Here is a 20,572-nt window from a genome sequence, read left to right as displayed (position 1 = left end):
GCTCTGGCATTGCTCTTTAGAAATTACTATAACTATCCACATTGTAAACCCAAAATAACTAATATTGCTTTTAATCAGATAACATCTTAAATAAATATAAATACGTATATCCAGTAAAAATTTTAATACACATTTAATTACAAATGGTTTGTAGCTTTCGAGGCTAAACGGGCCTCTTCGTCAGCAAATACTAACAGAATGGAGATGTTAGAGACAAAATTTTAAAAGATACAGTTGTGCGAGCAATGAGGCATGCATGGACACAAGGTTGACCGTTCAACCACTAGATTGGTGTTCATTGTTATTGCATGTACGTGTGTGGTTATGCTTCCAGCGCTTATCTAGTCTCAAAACAGTTGCCTCCAAGATAGGGTGTAGTCTCATTCCCTTGCTGCTGTTTATAGTTCTGAATTACATGATATATTAAGCGACTCTAGCCAGAGGCGGTGGCAAAAGTGTTGGAACTGGTCAATCACTTTGTAGTCGTGCTTGGGATTAAGGTCATGGTGGGTCGACCAGAAGTGTTCCGTGATTGCAGATTGGTCAGTCTCAGCAAGGCAAATCGATCTGTCATGCTCTTCAAGGTGGTCTTCAAGACGTCTCGAAGTCTCCCTATGTAGCAGCTGTTATAACCTTTGCTGGTTATGCGGTATACTACACTGCTGCGCAAGAGAAGGGTGACCAGAGTCTTCGCATTGGAAACCAGAGAATGCAAGTTTCTACCAGGTAGCTGCACGCATTTGTTGTATTCTCGAAGGAGTTTTGAAATCTGGCCTGATATGCCTGGATAGTAGGGAATGTAGGTGGTAGGTACGTTGTCATGGGTTGATGGCGGTCTCGGGTGGATTGCGAGCTCCTGTGCTTGCAATAAGCACTTGTCCATTATGTGGGCTGGATAGTCATAATTGACCAAGTCTGTCCTCACTCTGGAAATCTCGTTGCGCCTAGCTTCATCTGTGCTGGAGTGGCTCCTAGCACAGATGAAGAACAGGGTGCGGGTGGTGCCGTTAAGATGGCTTGGGCAGTTGCGGATCTGTAGTTGAACTGACCGCACCACATTGGCTCGCGGTATACTGAGGTTTCCAGGTGTGGGCCCACGCATTTTACCAGGACATCCAAGAATCGAAGGGATCCATCCACTTCTAACTCTAAAGTGAACTGGATGGACACTGAGAAGGAATTGAGGTACTCCAGTAATGTTTCAGAACTACGTGGGATAATACTGAAGATATCATTGATATATCTGCACCATGTTGTTATAGGTACAGGTGGGTTCAGGAATATGTTCTTCCATGGCGATGTTGGCCACGACGGAACTAACAGGAGCGCCCTTGGCAGTGCCATGCACCTGCTGATAAACGGGGGACACTGCATCGAATGATGTCATAATCTCGTCAGAGATTCAGAGCTCTTTAATAAGGTGAATAAACTCATTGCTATTAGTGACAGTGTGGATCGTATTTCCTACAAGAGTTGTGAGGAGTCTTGCAATTTATTTAGATAGTTCATATGTAGGTCCATTGCAGCAGGACACAGTGGGTCGGAGAGGAACGCCTCGCTAATGAATCTTGGGCAGGCCATAAAACTGAGGTAGTTGGTAGATTGTGGTATGAAGAAGCCACAATCTACCAACTACCACCAAGTTGAAGCAGAAATTTTCTTTGCTTTAAACCATGCATAGACAACTTTGTTTACGTCTGACTCCAGGCATCCCAAAACTTTGATAGGTGGATCTGTCACGGGTTCATAGACGTTGGGGTCTTGTAGGAGGATGAGGGCTTTCTCTAGATAGGCCGACCAGTCCAATATGACAGTGCGACGTCCCTTGTCAGCAGGAAGCAAGACGATGGTGTTGTCTTTTCTTATGGAGAAAAATGTATTTTCTGATTATGGCGTCATTCGTTGTAGTGGCCCTGTTCACGTCGATTCCTGGCCAACAGGCTGTAAGCTACACCAAGAGGTTCCTGGAGAGTGACCTAAACCTACCGAGCAGAACATCACTGTCCACTGATGACATCTGTACCTCCCTCAACCTGTGTTTATCAGGCAGCGTCATTACCTTTGAGGATTCCTTATACAAGCAGGTGCATGGCACTGCCAAGGGTGCTCCTGTTAGTTCCGTCGTGGCCAACATCGCCATGGAAGAACAGATATTCCTGAACCCACCTGTACCTATTACAACATTACTGGAGTACCTCAATTCCTTGTCAGTATTCATCCAGTTCACTTTAGAGTTAGAAGTGGATGGATCCCTTCCATTCTTGGAAGTCCTGGTAAAATGCGTGGGCCCACACCTGTAAGCCGCAGTATACTGCAAGCCAATGTGGTGCGGTCAGTTCACCAACTACAGATCTGCCACGCCCCAAGCCATCTCAACGGCACCGCCCGCACCATGTTCTCCCGGGCTTGGAGCCACTCCAGCACAGATGAAGCTAGATGCAATGAGATTTCCAGAGTGAGGATAGACTTGGTGAATTGTGAATATCCAACCCACATAATGGACAAGTGCTTATTGCAAGCGCAGGAGCTCGCGATCCACCCAAGACCACCATCAACTCATGACAATGTACCTACTGCCTACATTCCCTACTATCCAGGCATTTCGGGCCAGATTTCAAAAATCCTTCGAGAATACAACATAAAATGCGTGCAGCTACCTGGTAGAAAGTTGCCTTCTCTGGTTTCCTAAGTGAAGACTCCGGTCGCCGCTCTCTTGCGCAGCGGTGTAGTATACAGCATAACCTGCAAAGATTGTAACAGCTGCTACATAGGGAAACCTCGAGACACCTTCAAGACCGCCTTGCAGAGCACAACAGATAGATTCGCCTTGCCGAGACTGACCAATCCGCAATCATCGAACACTTCTGGTCGACCCACCATGACCTTAATCCCAAGCCCGACACAAAGTGATTGACCAGTCCCAACACCTTTGCCACAGCCTCTGGCTAGAGTCACTTAATATATCATGTAATTCAAGAACTATGAACCGCAGCAAGGGAATGATAAGCGCTGGAAGAGCACTGGAATAGATAAGCACTGGAAGCATAACCACACACGTCCATGCAGCAACAATGAACACCAATCTAGTGGTTGAATGGTCAACCTCATGCCCATGCATGCCTCATTGTACGCACAACTGTATCCTTTAAAATTTTAAAGGATACATGAAGAAGCCACCAAGTTGAAGATGTAACGTCTCCATTCTGTTAGTATTTTCTGACGAGAGGCCCATTTAACCTTGAAAGCTACAAATCATTTGTAATTAAATGTGTATTAAAATTTTTACTGGATATACAACATACAAGTTAGTGAAAACGCATCATATTAGTACGCAGCTAAACGCTGAATTAACAAAAATATGCAAAAGCGGCATCGTTTAAGTTATATTTCATATTGTGAATACCATCACGAGTTGCCATGATATTGCAACTCATTCAAATAAGTAACACTTCACCAAAGGAGTAGACTGTTGTTACTTATTCTCGGTGGATACCACCACCCAGACGGCACTGTTTCAGGGCTATTTGACCCTTCTTCGGTGGATGGGTAGGCACCCTAGTGATGCAATGATGACAAAACAGTTATGAAGTATAACTCCACAAAATGAGAGATGCCTGATGGTGTATAATATAAATTAAGACTGAAAAATGTTTAAGGGCTTTAGCCTCAGGCTGCGAGAGATTTAGACAACATACAAGTTAGTGCAAACGCATCAGGTAAACTCTGAATTAGCAAAAATAGATACTGGATATATGTATTTATATTTATTTAAGCAATGGATCCCAGTACTACAGGCCCATTTACTCTCAAATAACATCTGTTATGTTAATCCGTTATCCATTAAAAACTTGAGGCAGTGCTGTGACTGGTTTTGGAACTTATTGGTTCCACATCAGACAGCAGATAGCCCTATGAGCAACCTTTTGCCAGCAGTTAATAGATACAGGAACTCCCCCGACTTACTGAAATTCGACTTTACATAAGTTTGTGCCAGCCGGTGCAAACTTAATAAAATCATGGAAATGTATTTTGCATCCCGTGGGAATGAATGGAGGTAACATGAAAATACCGTAATGTGAACGCAATAACACATAGTGTTTTTTTTTTTTTTTTTTTTGTTTGTTTTTTTTTATAATTCATTCCAAGTCCTTGGAAGTTGAAAATTTTGCTATACAGTCAGTCCTCGTATAGCACGATAGCTGTGTTCCTAGAAACCCTCGTGAAATGCAAAATCGTGTAATATAAACAACAGGCCCTATGGGAAAAATAGGGTTAGGTGCCGACCACCCAAGATTGAACATACATTTGTAACCAAAACATTACCAAACACAATAAATAATCGTAATAAAATACGTAAGTATTTTATTACGACTATTACGTAATAAAATATTGCTAATGCTTTTGCTTCTATCGTAAGCAAACTTGTTTTTTGTTTGATTTTCTATCCAAACAGATGACAGCCGTTCCATCTCTTCCAATTCTTTGTGTCTTGATCTAATGGATTTTAATTACACTTTGAGTTGTTCCTGTTATGAAAGTTGTTTTTATTTTCTCTGCATTCTTTCTAATTCTCGCCGTTGCCTCATTTAGGTCTGTAGCACGTGCAATATCACATGGTCTTTCTTTCGCTCAAAGCGTTTCATAATTTCATATTTTTTCTCTATCGACAGAGGTGGACAGGCCATAAGCCTTACCGGGGAAACCTCAGTGGGCCGGAGGCCGGTGTGATTTTGGCCATAAAAGCTAGTATGAGGCCACTATAAATTTTCCCGGGTAAGAATTTTTGACCCAGTCTGCCTCTGTTTATTGATATTGCTTCTTTTTTTTTTCTCTCTGAATCTGCAGTGTCTTCACCAGGACGCTTCCTTTTCACACCTTTTAAGTATTTTATTCAAATTTCTTGTATCTTTAAGTATTTTATTCAAATTTTATTCAAATTTCTCTGCAGCTGCCGATTCTGCAGCTGCAGAGAAATTTTGTGATGTGGTGGAAAAAATTACTGATGAAGGCAGCTATTCAACGCAGCAAATTTTTAATGTTGATGAGACTGCTGTATTGGAAAAAAAATACTGGATCGAACATACATTGTTAAAGAGGAAAATACAATGCTAGGTTTCAAGGCGTGAAAAGATAGGGCCATGCTCTTGCTTGGGGCTAATGCAGCGGGAGATTACAGATTAAAACCACTGCTTATGTATCATTCTGGAAATCCTCGTGCATTTAAGGGCATCACAGTAAAGCCACCCTACCCATGCATTTCCGATCGAACCAGAGAGAATGGATAACAGTATCTCTCTTTTACCCCCCTTTATTTGATAAAACTGTATGCTTTTTTTAAACTATAATTTAATCTGTTTACATGAATGGAAACTTAAAATTGTGACAGATTCAAACAGAGGTGTAGCTAGGCATATTTGCACCCACAGCAAATCCCTAGAAGACTGTTGTCCCAATTCACATCTGCCTTCCAACTTGCACCCTTCCATTTATCCACCCCAAATGGTGGTGGGGGGGTGCTTCTAAATTAGAAACAAACTTATGTATACTTCCAGGTGGTAGATGACTTTCATCAACCGGTGAAATACCACCACTTTGCTTATTGGAGGCTTGAAGTGGTGAAACCCATGTTTAGTCTCTAGAGCAAAGTTTTCGGCATCCCCCTCTCCCCATACTTCTCCTTCAACCCATGCGCGGTACTAAGTACTATAGGTTTTGATACCTTTCGTGTTTGGGGTTCTCATAAAAAAAAAAAAAAAACCTTGTATTTATGGCTGGGGAAAGTCCCTGAAGTCTCTTCCCCCCATGCGAGTTCATCTGATGATATAATCACGATGGTTCAATTTATTTGTTTAAACTATCAGTTTAAGAATGTTTGAATAATATTTTATTCCTTTTGGATTTTTTTTTCTCTTCCTCTGAGAGAACAGTTATCCCAAAAAGAGAAGATAGGTTTTGCTAAGAAATTTTGCCATCTGTAAACAACACCTGAGTGAAATATCTACAAAGGAGATGCATCAGTTTAAACTACAATGAAATATACCCTATATTGCATCCAAGGCAAGTCCATAGAAATGCTCTCTGTCCCATTTAACACAATCCTTTTCGTGCTGTGTGAGTGTGTTCCCTCTCGAGCTGTACCTGATAGCTATCCTGCTTGCTCACCCCTAGTTGCACCTCTGGATTAAAAAATAAATATAAAATAAATATTATTTACAGTATTTTAACTTTATTCATATTATATTTTTAGCAAACAGTAACTGCGGGAATTCCCTCAACACCTCCACCTCTTACTCCCCTGGAACAGTTGAAAGAGATGGGCTTCCATGATCTTGCAAATAATGAACGTCTATTAGTAAAGCATAATGGCAACCTTGCAGCAGTTGTTGAAGAATTAGTGACATTAACTAGTAATGAAGAGGCTCCTCCTCCCCTTCCTGGAAGACGGTCAACAAATGCAATAGAATTCGACTGAAGAATTTATAAAATGCAGACCACTTTATTTTTAAAAATAGTGTTGTTCTCTCTCATTTATCTTTAAATCTTTTATGTCAGTTTTATGTTCTGCTGACAGTATGGTGACAATGTATTTTTAGCATTAGTGAGGAGTATCTATATATATGGTTTAGGTAATAAAATGTTACAGTTACTTATTACTCTATTAAGAATGATTTTTGGTATATTTTGATTTGAAACTTTTTAATCGTGTTTTTATGTAAAAATTGGCAATTATTCTTTAAAAAGAATTTTCTGATTCTAAATATCTATTATGATATTTAGTCTTTTTAACAGATCTGTTCATTCTTGTAGTCTCAGCCCTTCTGAATAAATACTGACAACAGTAATTCTTATTTTTGTTAGAGAAATGGACTGTAGTTCATATGGGGGTGTGAGTGAGAGAGAGCCAACTTGTTTGACCTGTTTATACTTTTGCTTTACATAGTATTTCAGCTGTTATTAATTGAATGTATGAATTTGATAAATTGTCATTGTAGTGTTCAAAATTTCAGCCTTAGATGATATGCTCTACCATTCTTAGCATACATATACCTTGATCTATTACAGGAAAAGTTAGCCTCTGTTTTGTAATGACTTTATTTTGAAATAAAATGTTATTTCGCCCTTCAGATTTGTTTTGTAATGACTTTATTTTGAAATAAAATTTTTATTATGAAAGTAATAATATTTGCCATATAGTGCAAGGAAGCCACAGGCTTTTGCTGCACTGCAAAAAAAAGAAAAGAAAAGGTAGGGTATCTTTCCCATAAAATGAAGAGAAGAATCGGTGTTGGAAAAATTATCTAGTGCTTACTATGAAGTAATTCTTTGGATTTCATTCTGTTACAGTTCTAATTCTTTTGTTTAATAGATCCCAACTATAGTATTCAGGGCTTTCTGGCCTGTGCAACATGCAAATCGACTCATGTACACGCACACTTGGATAAACGTAATACACAGTGGCATAATTTAGTCTAAGTTGCATTTAAAATCAAACAAGAGCAACTCAACCCACCCATTGTTGTGTTATTGATATTTATTGATGAGGGTATATCAGGTTTCATGTCCAAGTTTGCAGATGATACAAAGGGTTGTTAACAACAGTAATGACAGTATGCTACTCCAACTGGATCTAGATAAGTTGTGAAAATGGGCTGAGAAGTGGCAACTGGAGTTTAACATTGACCAATGCAAAGTGCTGCATATGGGTAGCAATAACCGAAGAGAAATGTACCATCTGGGTGGTACTACTGCACTGCTCAGCGAACTTCCTGGGTGGAAGTTCGCTGAGCAGTGCACACGGGCTGCCAGGGCAGGTCATGGTCTTGTCAATGATATATACAAATTTTGATAGCAGGGACAGGGAGATGATAATCCCGTTATACAAGGCAATGGTCAGGCCACACCTAGAGTACTGTGTACAGGTCTGGAGACCTCATTTTTGCAAAGATATAGAGTTGCTAGAATAAGTACAAAGAAGGGCAACAAGATTGGTGAAGGAAACAATGGGGTGCTCTTACCAAGAAAGGCTTAAATTCTGCAAATTGCAGCACCTGTGAGGTGATCTGATTGAGGTGTATAAGGCCTTGAATGGTTTGAGCAAGCTGAATGCTGATATGATTCTTCATCTTGCTCAGACTAAGAACCTGAGAAGGCACAGTTTCAAATTGAGGAAAGATAGTTGTAGACTAGATGTGCGGTAATTTGCCTTTAGCCAGCGGCTAGTTGATTGGTGGAACAGGCTTCCATCTTTTATTGTGAAAGCTAATAGCCTAAATAAATTTAAGGCTGAGCTGGTCAGGCATTTGGAATGAATGGAGGGATGAAATGGGAGGGATTTTTTTGGCTGATGCATAAGTTTGCTTTCTTGCATCGTATGCCTCTACTAGTGCTAACTATAAATTTTATGTGTACAGGTACAACTCTTCTCCCATCCTAAAGATTTATATTTTATTTCTAAAGGCAGCATTTTCCAACCAAATGGCTTCCATGGAGACCTGAAAAGCTGTTCTCTTTTTCCATCTCATAGTTAATGCCTCTATACATATTTATTATATAATATCAGTATAGATACACCATAGTTTACCCATAAATTAAACTTCATATGTAGTGTGAAAGGCATCGTTTTTAATTGTATCTCATATTGTGGCTACCTTCACAACGAGATACCAGGTATTGCACTACTTCGAATAAGTAACGCTTCTCTAGTAGAAGATTAATGTTATTTATTCTCAGTGGATACAACCACCCAGATGGTGCCGTTTCAAAGCTGTTGGCTTATCATCGGTGGGTGGACAGGTGCCCAGATAATGCAAACATGCCATCACAGTTGCAGAGTGGTTCCACAATATGAGAGATGCCAAATGGTGTACAGAATAATACTAGAAAAGTTGAGCAGATGGACTGAGAGGTGGCAAATGAATTTTAACATTGACAAATGTAAAGTACTACATATGGGAAGCAGTAATCCCAGAGTAACGTGTCAACTGTGTGGTACCACACTGACAGTGGTAGAGAATGAAAAGGACCTGGGGGTCATTGTGCAGGCAGATATGAAGTTCTGAGCAGTGCAGACGGTCTGCAAGAGTAGCTCATGGTGTCTTGTCAATGATATACAGGAATTTTTCTAGCAGGGATAAGGAGGTGATTATTCCCTTGTATAAGGCAATGGTCAGGCCACACCTTGTGTACTGTATACAGGTTTGGAGGCCTCATTTTAAGAAGGATGTAGAGCTGTTGGAACGAGTACAGAGAAGGGCAACAAGATTAGTGAACAGAACAAAGGGTTGATCTTATGAAGAAAGGCTTAAATTTTGCAGATTGGACTGGAGATGTGCAAATGTGACCCCAATTCACAAAGGATCATCAAAGGCTGACACAAGTAATTATAGACCTGTGAGTTTAACTTCTGTTCCAGGAAAATTAATGGAGGCACTGGTTAAAGAAGCACTGCAGGATCATCTAGACAAGATTTCAGTTGTAGCTTGGACACAGCATGGTTTTGTTAAGGGAAAGTCTTGCCTGACCAATTTGATTGGATACTATGATGCAGTCACAAAAGAACTGGATGCAGGGAATAACTTTGATATTATATATTTGGATTTTAGAAAGGCTTTTGATACTGTTGCACATGGAAGACTGCTGCACAAATTGGAGCAGTGTGGCATTCGAGGCAAATTGCTGCTATGGATAAAGGGGTGGTTGAGGGGGAGAAGACAAAGAGTGGTAATCAATGGACACTGCTCATCGTGGACTAATGTTATTAGTGGAGTTCCTCTGGGTTCAGTGTTGGGTCCATTGTTGTTTTCTGTATTTATAAATGATATTGATGATGGTATATCAAGCTTAATGTCCAAGTTTGCAGACGATACAAAGGTTGGCAGGGTTGTTAAGGACACTACTGACGCTATGCTGCTGCAACAGGATCTGGAAAGCTTGAGCAGATGGGCTGAGAGTGAGCGGTAGCAAATGAAGTTTATCATTGACAAATGTAAAGTACTACATATGGGAAACAGTAACCCCAGAGCAACGTATCAACTCTGTGGTACTACACTGACAGTGATAGAGAATGAAAAGGACCTGGGGGTAATTGTGCAGGCAGATATGAAGTTTTCTGAGCAGTGCAGATGGGCTGCAAGAGTAGCCCATGGTGTTTTGTCAGTGATATAGAGGAATTATTCTAGCAGGGATAAGGAGGTTATTATTCCCTTTTATAAGGCAATGATCAGGCCACACCTTGAGTACTGTATACAGGTCTGGAGGCCTCATTTCAATAATGTTAGAGCTGCTGGAACAAGTATAAAGAAGGGCCACAAGATTAGTGTATGTAACAAAGGGTTGCTCTTACGAAGAAAGGCTTAAGTTTTGCAAATTACAGTGTCTGGAGACTAGGAACTGGCGAGGTGATTTGATAGAGGTGTATAAAGCCTTGAATGGTTTGAGCATTCTCAATGCCGATGGGAATCTAGCCCAGAATAATCACCTGAGAGGGCATAAATTCAAATTGAGGAAAGACAGATGTAGGATAGACGTGTGGAAATTTGCCTTTAGCCAGCGGATAGTTGGTTGGTGGAACAGACTTCCATCCCATGTGGAAGTTGATAGCCTAAATAAATTTAAGGCTCGGCTGGACGGGTATTTTGAAAGAACGGAGGGGTGAAATGGGAGTGTGTTTTTTTTTTTTTTTTTTTTTTTTTTTGGCTAATGCTGCATAAGCTTGCTTTCTTGCATCATATGCCTATGCTAATGCTAAATTACAATGTCTGGAGACTAGGCACCTCCTAGGTGATCTGATTGCAGCGTATGAGGCCTTGAATGGTTTGAGCATGCTCAATGCTGATAGGGTACTTCCTCTTGCTCAGAATAATCGCCTGAGAGGGCATAAATTCAAATTGAGAACAGATGTAGGATAGATGTGTGGAAGTTTGCCTTTAGCCAGTGGGTGGTTGATCGCTAGAACAAACTTCCATCTGTCGTAGAGGTTGATAGCTTAAATAGATTCAAGGCAGAACTTGGCAGACATTTGGCGCAAGGGAATTGGTGAAATAAGGGTGTGTTTTTTTTTTTTTTGGCTGTTTCTATATAAGCTTGCTTTCTTGCATCATGTGCCCTTGCTAATGCTAATATTTGAAGATTAAATGCACAAGACATAATATGATATGAGTTTAAATTAACTATATAATAGCGGTGTAGATACACCATAGTTTGCCCATAAATTAAACTGTGTACGTAGTGTTGGAAGACATCGTTTTTAATTGTATCTCATATTGTGGCTACCTTCACAACGAGATACCAGGTATTGCACTACTTCGAATAAGTATCTACACTGATATTATATAGTTGATTTAAATCCATATCATATCATGACTTGTGCTTTTAATCTTCAAATACTGTATCATTCTGTACAGTATTCGGCATTTCTCATATTGTGGAACCACTTCCCAACTGTGATGAAATGTTTGCATTATCTGGGTACCTGCCCACCCATCGATAATAAGCCAATAGCTTTGAAACGATGCCATCTGGGTGGTGGTATCCACTGAAAATAAATAACAGCCTTCTCTACTAGAAAAGCATTACTTATTCATAGTAATGCAATACCTGGTATCTCATTGTGAAGGTAGCCACAATATGAGATACAATTAAAAACGATGTTTTTTCATACTACATACGTAGTTTAATTTATGGGTAAACTGTGGTGTATCTAGACCGATATTATATAGGTAATTTAAACCCGTATCTTTTTATGCCTTGTGCATTTAATATTCAAATACAAGTTTATTACAGTGAATACTGTGAGAATTACATGCAAGTCTTACGAGCTTTGATTGTGGAGCCATTCTAACAATGATCCAAAATACAAGAATCACTGAAAAAGTTATCTACCTCGGTAATAAAGAAATGACATAGACTTTTTTTCCCCCCTGAAGTACATGGTGATTATAAATTATTGTCGGGGTTTCCATGGCGTATAATTTTCAAACCGGAAAAACAACAAACTGCTTACGGAATATGAAAGTGTAACTCAAAAAGTTTTATTTGGCAATGCTGTACTCGCTGCATTGATGTCTGGAAGATATTCACTGGGCGTTTCTTCAAAATGACGACATTTCAAGAGAAGGCAATGTGCGTACTTTGGTTTTTCGAAACAAAGTCCGTTATCACAACCCAACGTCATTACAGAATTCAGTATGGACCTTCAGATAATGTCATCCAACGTTGGTTAAAGCAATTTCAAGAGACTGGTAGTGTTCTGCATTGAAAAGGAGCGGGAAGACCGAGCACTTCGCAGGAAGACGATCGAATCCACGAAACATTTTTTCGAAGCCAACAAACATCAACTAGACGAGCTTCTTTGCTGTTAGGTATACCACAAACGACTGTTTCGAGGGTTGTTCATAACCGCCTTCACCTCCATGCTTACAAACTGCAGATTGTGCAGGCTTTAAACCCGAACGATAAACCTCGCCGTTTCCAGTTTGCCCAAGACATTTTTGAAATGTCGAAGCTAATGAAAATTACCTTCGGAGATGGAGATTTAGTGATGAAGCAAGGTTTTACGTATCAGGGAGGGTAAATCGTGATAACTGCAGAATATGGGGATCAGAACACCATTCGAGTTTTCTGAAAACTCGATTCGAGAATTCAAAAGAGATAGTTCAAAGGTCAATGTCTGGTGTGCTTTATCATGTTCAAAAGTTTTAGGGCCCTTTTTCTTTGTGAAAAAAACAGTGACAGCGGTGACCTATCTGGTCATGCTACAGCTGTATCTGTTACTCCCGTTGGAAAATCATCAGCCATATGTGGTGTTCCAGCAAGATGGTGCACCTCCACATTGGGCTCTTATTGTCCGAGAATTTCTTGACATGCATTTTCCTGGTTGCTGGGTTGGGTGTGGTGGACCGATTCCGTGGCCTCTGCGCTCACATGATCTTACGCCGCTTGATTTCTTCCTGTGGGGATAAGTGAAGGACGTTGTGTACAAGACCCCTGTGACCTCCTTTGATGACCTGAAGCTCAGAATTGTTGCTGCGATCGAAACAGTTAGCATTAGCATTAGCATTAGTATAGGCATTTAATGCAAGAAAGCAAGCTTATGCAGCATCAGCCAAAAAAAAAATAAAAATAAAAAATAACCACTTCCACTTCACCCCTCTGTTCGTTCGAAATACCTGTCCAGTTGAGCCTTAAATTTATTTAGGCCATCAACTTCCACGACAAGGGATGGAAGTCTGTTCCACCAACCAACCACCCGCTGGCTAAAGGCAAATTTTCGCACGTCTATCCTACATCTGTCTTTCCTCAATTTGAATTTATGCCCTCTCAGGTGATTATTCTAAGCAAGAGGAAGAATCCCATCAGCATTGAGCATGCTCAAACCATTCAAGGCTTTATACACCTCTATCAGATCACCTCGCTGGTGCCTAGTCTCCAGACACTGTAATTTGCAAAACTTAAGCCTTTCTTCGTAAGAGCACCCCTTTGTTCCATTCACTAATCTTGTTGCCCTTCTCTGTACTCGTTCCAGCAGCTCTACATCCTTCTTGAAATGAGGCCTCCAGACCTGTATACAGTACTCTAGGTGTGGCCTGACCATTGCCTTATTCAAGGGAATAATCACCTCCTTATCCCTGCTAGAAAAATTCCTACATATCATTGACAATACACCATGAGCTACTCTTGCAGCCCGTCTGCACTGCTCAGAGAACTTCGTATCTGCCTGCACAACCACCCCCAGGTCCCTTTCATTCTCTACCACTGTCAGTGTAGTACCACAGAGTTGATACGTTGCTCTGGGGTTGCTGTTTCCCATATGTAGTACTTTACATTTGTCAATGTTAAACTTCATTTGCCACCTCACAGCCCATCTGCTCAACCTTTCCAGATCCTGTTGCAGCAGCATAGTGTCAGTAGTGTCCTTGACAACCCTGCCAACCTTCGTATCGTCTGCAAACTTTGACATTAAGCTTGATATACCATCATCAATATCATTTATAAATACAGAAAACAATAATGGACCCAATACTGAACCCTGAGGGACTCCACTAATAACATTAGTCCACGATGAGCAGTGTCCATTGATTACCACTCTCTGTCTTCTCCCCCTCAACCACCCCTTTATCCATAGCAGCAATTTGCCTCGAATGCCACACTGCTCCAATTTGTGCAGCAATCTTCCATGTGCAACAGTATCAAAAGCCTTTCTAAGATCCAAGTATATAATATCAAAGTTATTCCCTGCATCCAGTTCTTTTGTGACTGCATCATAGTATCCAATCAGATTGGTCAGGCAAGACTTCCCCTTAACAAAACCATGCTGTGTCCGAGCTATAACTGAAGTCTTGTCTAGATGATTTACACCACAAATGCTGGAGAACATTGGAGGGAAATTGAATATCGCTTGGTCTTACGTGCCACGAAAGGCACGCATGTTGAAGTTGTTTAGCATTCTGCGGTATTGATTCTATAGTTAATAAAACTTTTTGATTTACACTTTCATATTGAGTATGCAGTTTTATTTTGTTTCCGGTTTGAAAATTATAGGCCACGGAAACCCCAACAATAATTTTGAATCATCCTGTATATCCTTTTGAGTTCAATATATGCCCTTCATTTTTGAAGGTAAAGAAAAAAAAAAAAAAAAAAAAGTGTTCTAGGCTCTGAAAAAGCAACTTACAATTTCCTTGAGATTATCCACTTTAAAATTGACGTAGCCCAGTGGTCAGGAGCGAGAGTGCATAACAGGTGTTCCTTGAGTGGACTGGGGTTCAAACCCGTGACTACTAAATACGATAAATATTTGTATTGACGATTTATTGTAAACTCTACTGACTTGGTTGTCGTGCCGGAGTATAAACAGAAAATTTATTTTATTTTTCAGATTTCTAAAGAGGAAATAATCACTGGGGCCAGATGATAGCAGGGCACTTGATTTAACTCCCAGAATCTTCAGTCTCTGGAAGCAGAGACTGTATAGGACTGGGACTTGTGTGCAGGAGCATTGCGATGAAGAAGTAGGACACCATGTCAATTTTCCTCTCCCTTATTCCTCCTAAAATTTTTGAGAACAGCAGCATAAGCATCAAAGGAATTCCATATCCAAAAAAAAAAAAAAAAAAAAAATGGTGGCCATGACCTTTCCATCAAAGGGTTGAATCCTGAATTTTTTGGGTATCAGCGATCCATAGTGTTTCTATTTCATATAGGCTCCTGTTTTATTTCTCAATCCTAGTAATGAATCAATATGTCATCAGTTACAATTCTTGAAGAAACCTTTGGGTATCTGCATCATTGTCTAAATTTTCTTCGTTAATTTGAGCCTTGTACTGTTTCTGAGTAGGTGTGAGCATTCTCTGCTTCCAAAGAGAACTGTCCTCTGAGATGGACAGTAACGACTCAGAAATATATTATAATTTTCCACTTTAATACATCTGTTTCACTTATCTAGGTCTTCAATTTTTTGGCACATTTCTGGAGTTTTTACTCCTCTGTCATGTTAACAGTGACATGCAGTATACATGTGCATCATTAACATGACAGAAGAGCTTACAGCTTTATTGCATGAACACTGCCTACTACAGATAACTTTTATTCCTGAGCTAAACCACCAACTGCTCTGATATTGCTTGGCAAAATGCATGGTCTGCCTGAGTGAAGCGAAGTGTCAGTTGCTCTCTACTGGACAGCATCTCAGTTAGGAGTCTTCAGAATACTGAGGTGCTTCAAAATCCAACTTACATTAATATCTCTACTATTCTGAGTTTTCACATGGCATATTTATTTTAAATAAAGACTTTGCCTTCTGTAGCGTCATTTATAACTCTGCTTCCACAGTTCCCCTGCAAATAATAGACAACCAGGGATTCTCATGGCACAAGATCAGGTAAATATTAGCAAATGATCCACCACTACTTTTTTGTAACCAACAATATATACTGGAATACACCAGTCACTGATTAGATGATGAAGAGGCACTTCGTCTCGAAAGCTTCTGTGCATTTTAATAATTTTATCATATTGTATTTTAATGCTTTTATTTTATTTTATCTCTGATTTATTTTATGTTTATGTCATTTATTTATTTTAACCAGTTAATTGGTTGTTGCTAGAAACTTGATATGCAACCCAAAGCGCAAGGCCTGTTTTCCAGTGTCCATTTAATGTATGGCCCGTACGTGTATGGTGTTACTTTCAGTTTGCAGAAATTGTTTTTGTAACCAACAATATACACTGAGTGATCACTGAATTATGACCACCTACCTAATACTTCGTAGGTCCTCCTTTTGCACTCAGTACAGCAGCTATCTGACGTAGCATTGATTCAACAAGATGTCAAAAGCATTCGGGAAGTATGGCCAACCAAGCTGTGTGTAATGCGGTCAGCAATGCAAGTATAGAGGTGATTGGTGTATCCAGACATCTGATATGCCTTTCCATAGTGTCCCACAAGTGCTCTATGGGATTGATATCGGGGAGTTCGGAGGCCAATCGATATGCTGGAAGTAAGAACTGTGTTCCTCAAACCATTCCTGCACAAGTGCCCGATGGCTCGGTGCATTGTCACCTTGGAAGACACCATCGCCATTTGGAGAAAAGTGTAACATAGTGGGGTGTACACAGTCAGTAAGCAGTTGATGATAGCGGAGCGCACTGGTACGTTCCACATGCACCAGAGGTCCAATTCCTGCCAGTGAAACATTCCCCACACCATACAACCGCCTCCATCGGCCTGCACTTTTGATACCATGCATGATGGATCAAGCGCTTCATGTTGTTGATGCCAAATCCGTACACGGCCATCCACGGAGTGGAGTAAACCTTCAAACCAGCACACCCAGTCTTCTAACATCCAACTTGCATGCTCTTTGCACCAGGCGAGTTATGCCAATGAACCTTGGTTAGGAGAGGATGCCGTAGTGGTCGTCTGCTGATATAGCCCATACGTGCGATGCATGGTCATGCCAGATATTGTTCCGAGTTGGCCTATGTTGTATTGGGTAGTCAACTCTTCAACAGTGCTGTGCCTGTTTGCCTGTACGAATCGTCGTACTCGGCGCTCACCTCTAACATCAACCTTTGACTGACCATTGCAGTTTTGCCATCGGGTCGTTGAACTAACCTAAACGTTAGTTCAACTCCGCCATGGTACACTGTGATGAATACAGAGTTCTGTGAAATGGCCAGATACAAGTATGGTGCTATGTCTGCGAAGTGTGTCCTGTTTTGTTGTATCTGGCCACTTAGCCACTAGGAAGCAGCGATCACCAGGATGGCTGCTCCCTAGTACCTGTCCACGTCACGAGGAGGTGGGCCACAACAATACTCGTACTGTCAAACGAAAGTGACAAGGTAAGAATCCCGCATCCACTGTTGGAAAAACAAATTCCAGTGGATGCCAGCAAATTCCGTACCACTGGAAGCCCAACCCGGTGCCAGCAGATAAATAAAAAAATAAATAAAGTAAATATAAAATAATAAAAAATAATAATAATAAATAAAATAAAAATAAGAATTCTCAAAAAAAATGATTATAGGCAAATAAAAAAAAATAAAATAATAAAATAAAAATAAATAAAAACCGCCAAGAATAATGAATTGAACAGTGGTCATGTAGCTTAGTGATGGGGTGGCAATCAGCAGTCGAGTCGAGTCGAGTCAGAGAAATCAGTAGGTAAAGTCTGGTTCCACTTGTTTCATAATAAAATTTCAGGTAGACTTGGCCAGGGTGACACATGGCAGAACAGAAGACTCAGTGGAACTGATGCCAGGAAGAGAGGAACAACATACAGTCAATGATGGTAGGTGAACAAATGTATATCAGTAATTACTAAATTATGACCACGCCATCCGTAAAAGACTACTGTATAGCTCAAAATATAAAAAGCTGAACAGCTTTGTACGCCAGAGTAGTAGTAATTTGCATCTGGTCATGCAAATTCAGTAGCATTTATGGGATGTAACAAACATCACTGAGTTTCGAAAGTGCATGATTGTGGGAGCTCTTGCATTCGCTGCTTCCATATCAGAAATGGCATGTCTTGTCAGATTTTCACTGTCCACTGTGTTTAAGGTGTACAAAGAATGGTGTTGGACAGATCAAACCACCTCCTACCGACAGAACTGTAAACGATTATGCACGGTGGATATTCGTGGTGAGTGAAGGATGCAGCGCGGCGTACCGGCTCACCTGCAGGTCACTGTGCGATAGTTGAAATCCCAAAACAATATGGTGAATGTAAGAAGTAGGCTTGACATAGCCGAGTGGTCAGAGGCGAAAGTGCAGTAGTACGCGCTCTTTGAGTGTACCGGGGTTCAAGCCCGTGACTACTAAATACGAGTCGACCGGGCTAGCCGGGTGGGTAAAGTGCCTGCCTGGCAACCCGAAGGTCGCGGGTTCGAATCCCGCCTCGGGCTTGGATCAAAGTACTGCAAAAACCTTGGGAGGTGCATTATGGCCAGAGAAGCCGATGCGTCAACAACTGCCAAAAAAAAAAAAAAAAAAAAACTAAATACGATTAACATTTGTATTGATTAATTTATTGTAAACTCCACTGACCTGGTGGTCGTGCCGGAGTATTAACAATGTCCCAAATGTGTGCCTCATGCACAGACTTATGTGCTGCACCGCAGATGGCTCAAGAGACACCCTCTCACTGCTGGTTGTCGTCGACGGCGAATGCTGCAGTGTCGGTGACATACTGCTTGGACACTGGAGGGATGGAAACAAGTATATGCTAGTCGAATGACTCCAAATACCAGGTGCAACTCAACCTAACGTGCATAGTACCCACTGTCCAGGTAGGAGGTGGTTGCTTAATATGAGGAATCTTTGTTGAATGAATGAATATTACTGGCAAGAACTAGGACCACGAGTGCGTATGGACTAAAGCTTCAATCGCGAGGTCTCCCACCAGCTCTTAGCAGACCATGTACATCCTGCCGTGTTGCATTTTTTTCCCGAACAGAAACAGATCTTCCAAGACGATAAAATGCTGTGTCATCGAGCCTGCACTCTGCACAAATGGCTCGGAAAACGCAGTGAGGATATCACCCATCTTGATTAGCCCCCAAATTCCCCTGACCTCAATTCAATTGAACACCTCTGCGATGTTTTGGAATGGGAAGTGAGGTGTAGGAAAACAACTTTCATATATTACAAAGCTGTGGAAAGCATTGCAGGCAGCATGACTGCAGTCTCTCCAGGTGTCTTCAGACCTATTTCAGCCAGTGCATAAGCGAATAGTGGCTGTTATCCATGCAAACGGTGGCCCAACACTGTATTAGGTAGATGGTCATAATTCAGTGATCAATGAGTGGATATCCGAGAATGGTTTAAGAAATGAGTAGATAAAAAGCTGTAATTAGGTTCAGTAAGCAAAGTAGTTAGTTCCATAATGCCAACCCAAAGTTAGAAAATTTGTGAGATAGCATCTAAAAAGAGTTAGAAAGCATAATAGCAAGTGAGGATTTATGGTTTATTCACGCCACTGGTGAGTTGGTTGAAAATAGTGGTTTTTACATCAATTACAAAGTCGATATAGGCAGAGCAAAATCATCCATCCCACTGATATTTTTGTTAAAGTTTATTACGAATAAATTAAAGATTTTTTAATTTATTCGTGAGACCTGACCTCACCATGATGTAAAAAAAAAAAAAAAAAAAAAAAAAAGGCCATAAAAATATCCCGATTAAAAATTTTAATCACGAATACTTTTTAAAAAAACACGCTTTATATTTTCGGATGGGGAAATATTATTTTGTTCATTAAGCACTATTAATTTGTTGATTAAGCACTAATGGTAAATTAAAAATATTTACTTAAAATTCATGAATACTTTTAAAAAAATGCCTACATTATATTTTCAGTTGGAGAAATACAAAAAATATTATTTTGTTGATTAAGCGGTATTAATTTGTTCATGATTAAAAATGATTGTGTTCGGATCACATTTTCAGTGCTGTAAATAAAGGTCTTATTAGCCCAGTGGTTAAAAACTTTTCATTAGGGTCACCCGGGTTGTTAATGCAACACGAATACAACTACCCATGCGTATTGTGTCTCTAAATTGCGCGTGTTCTCTGGTCGATTTGCCTGCGTTGCTGGACGAAAAAACCTCGCTATGAGACCGACTAACTCAGCCACGAAAAAAAGAAGGAAAAAAAGCCCATAAAAGTTCCTCGCGTCATCTACGAGATTCACGCGCTACCGTGCAGGCTCATCTAGTGAGTATGGGCTTGCCACACCCAGGGTACTGAGCTGGATATCATCCTTCTCTTTCTTGGTGATTCCCTTCTACTTCTCTCTCTCTCTCTCTGAGAACATTCCAAACCTTTCAGTGCACACAAACCTCCGTTTGAATCCCACCACAAAAAGAAAATAAATTTTATGAAAAAAATTTATCCGTCTGTCCATGAAATGTGAAAGTCTTCCAAGGAATTTCGTTGTCAAGAAACACAGTGACTGAAAGGATAACCGAGATAGCGAACAACTGCAGGAAGCATCAGTAACGTTTCAATGTTTTTCAATTGCACTTGACCAAAGTAACGATATTCAAGACATGGCGCAAGTTGCACTGT

The 20,572-nt window shown here is 40.4% G+C and overlaps 1 protein-coding gene across 3 annotated transcripts in view; it reads left to right on the top strand.

Annotated features, from left to right (window-relative positions):
• LOC150082208 (uncharacterized) overlaps positions 1-7,124 on the top strand; it is a 285,622-nt gene extending 278,498 nt beyond the window's left edge. For all 3 annotated transcript variants that reach the window (XM_090379171.1, XM_090379172.1, XM_090379169.1), the window contains one exon: positions 6,248-7,124. In XM_090379171.1, coding sequence (XP_090235297.1) covers positions 6,248-6,472 — 225 coding nt within the window. In that variant the 3' untranslated portion in view covers positions 6,473-7,124. The remainder of the gene's footprint in view (positions 1-6,247) is intronic.
• The last annotated feature ends 13,448 nt before the right edge of the window (positions 7,125-20,572 follow it).

The sequence above is a fragment of the Mastigoproctus giganteus genome, chromosome 8 (genome assembly GCF_048544385.1).
Source record: "Mastigoproctus giganteus isolate SK-2022 chromosome 8, ASM4854438v1, whole genome shotgun sequence".
Taxonomy (NCBI): domain Eukaryota; kingdom Metazoa; phylum Arthropoda; class Arachnida; order Uropygi; family Thelyphonidae; genus Mastigoproctus; species Mastigoproctus giganteus.
Note: the sequence above shows the minus strand (reverse complement) of the source record. Positions and strands in the feature narration are given on the sequence as shown.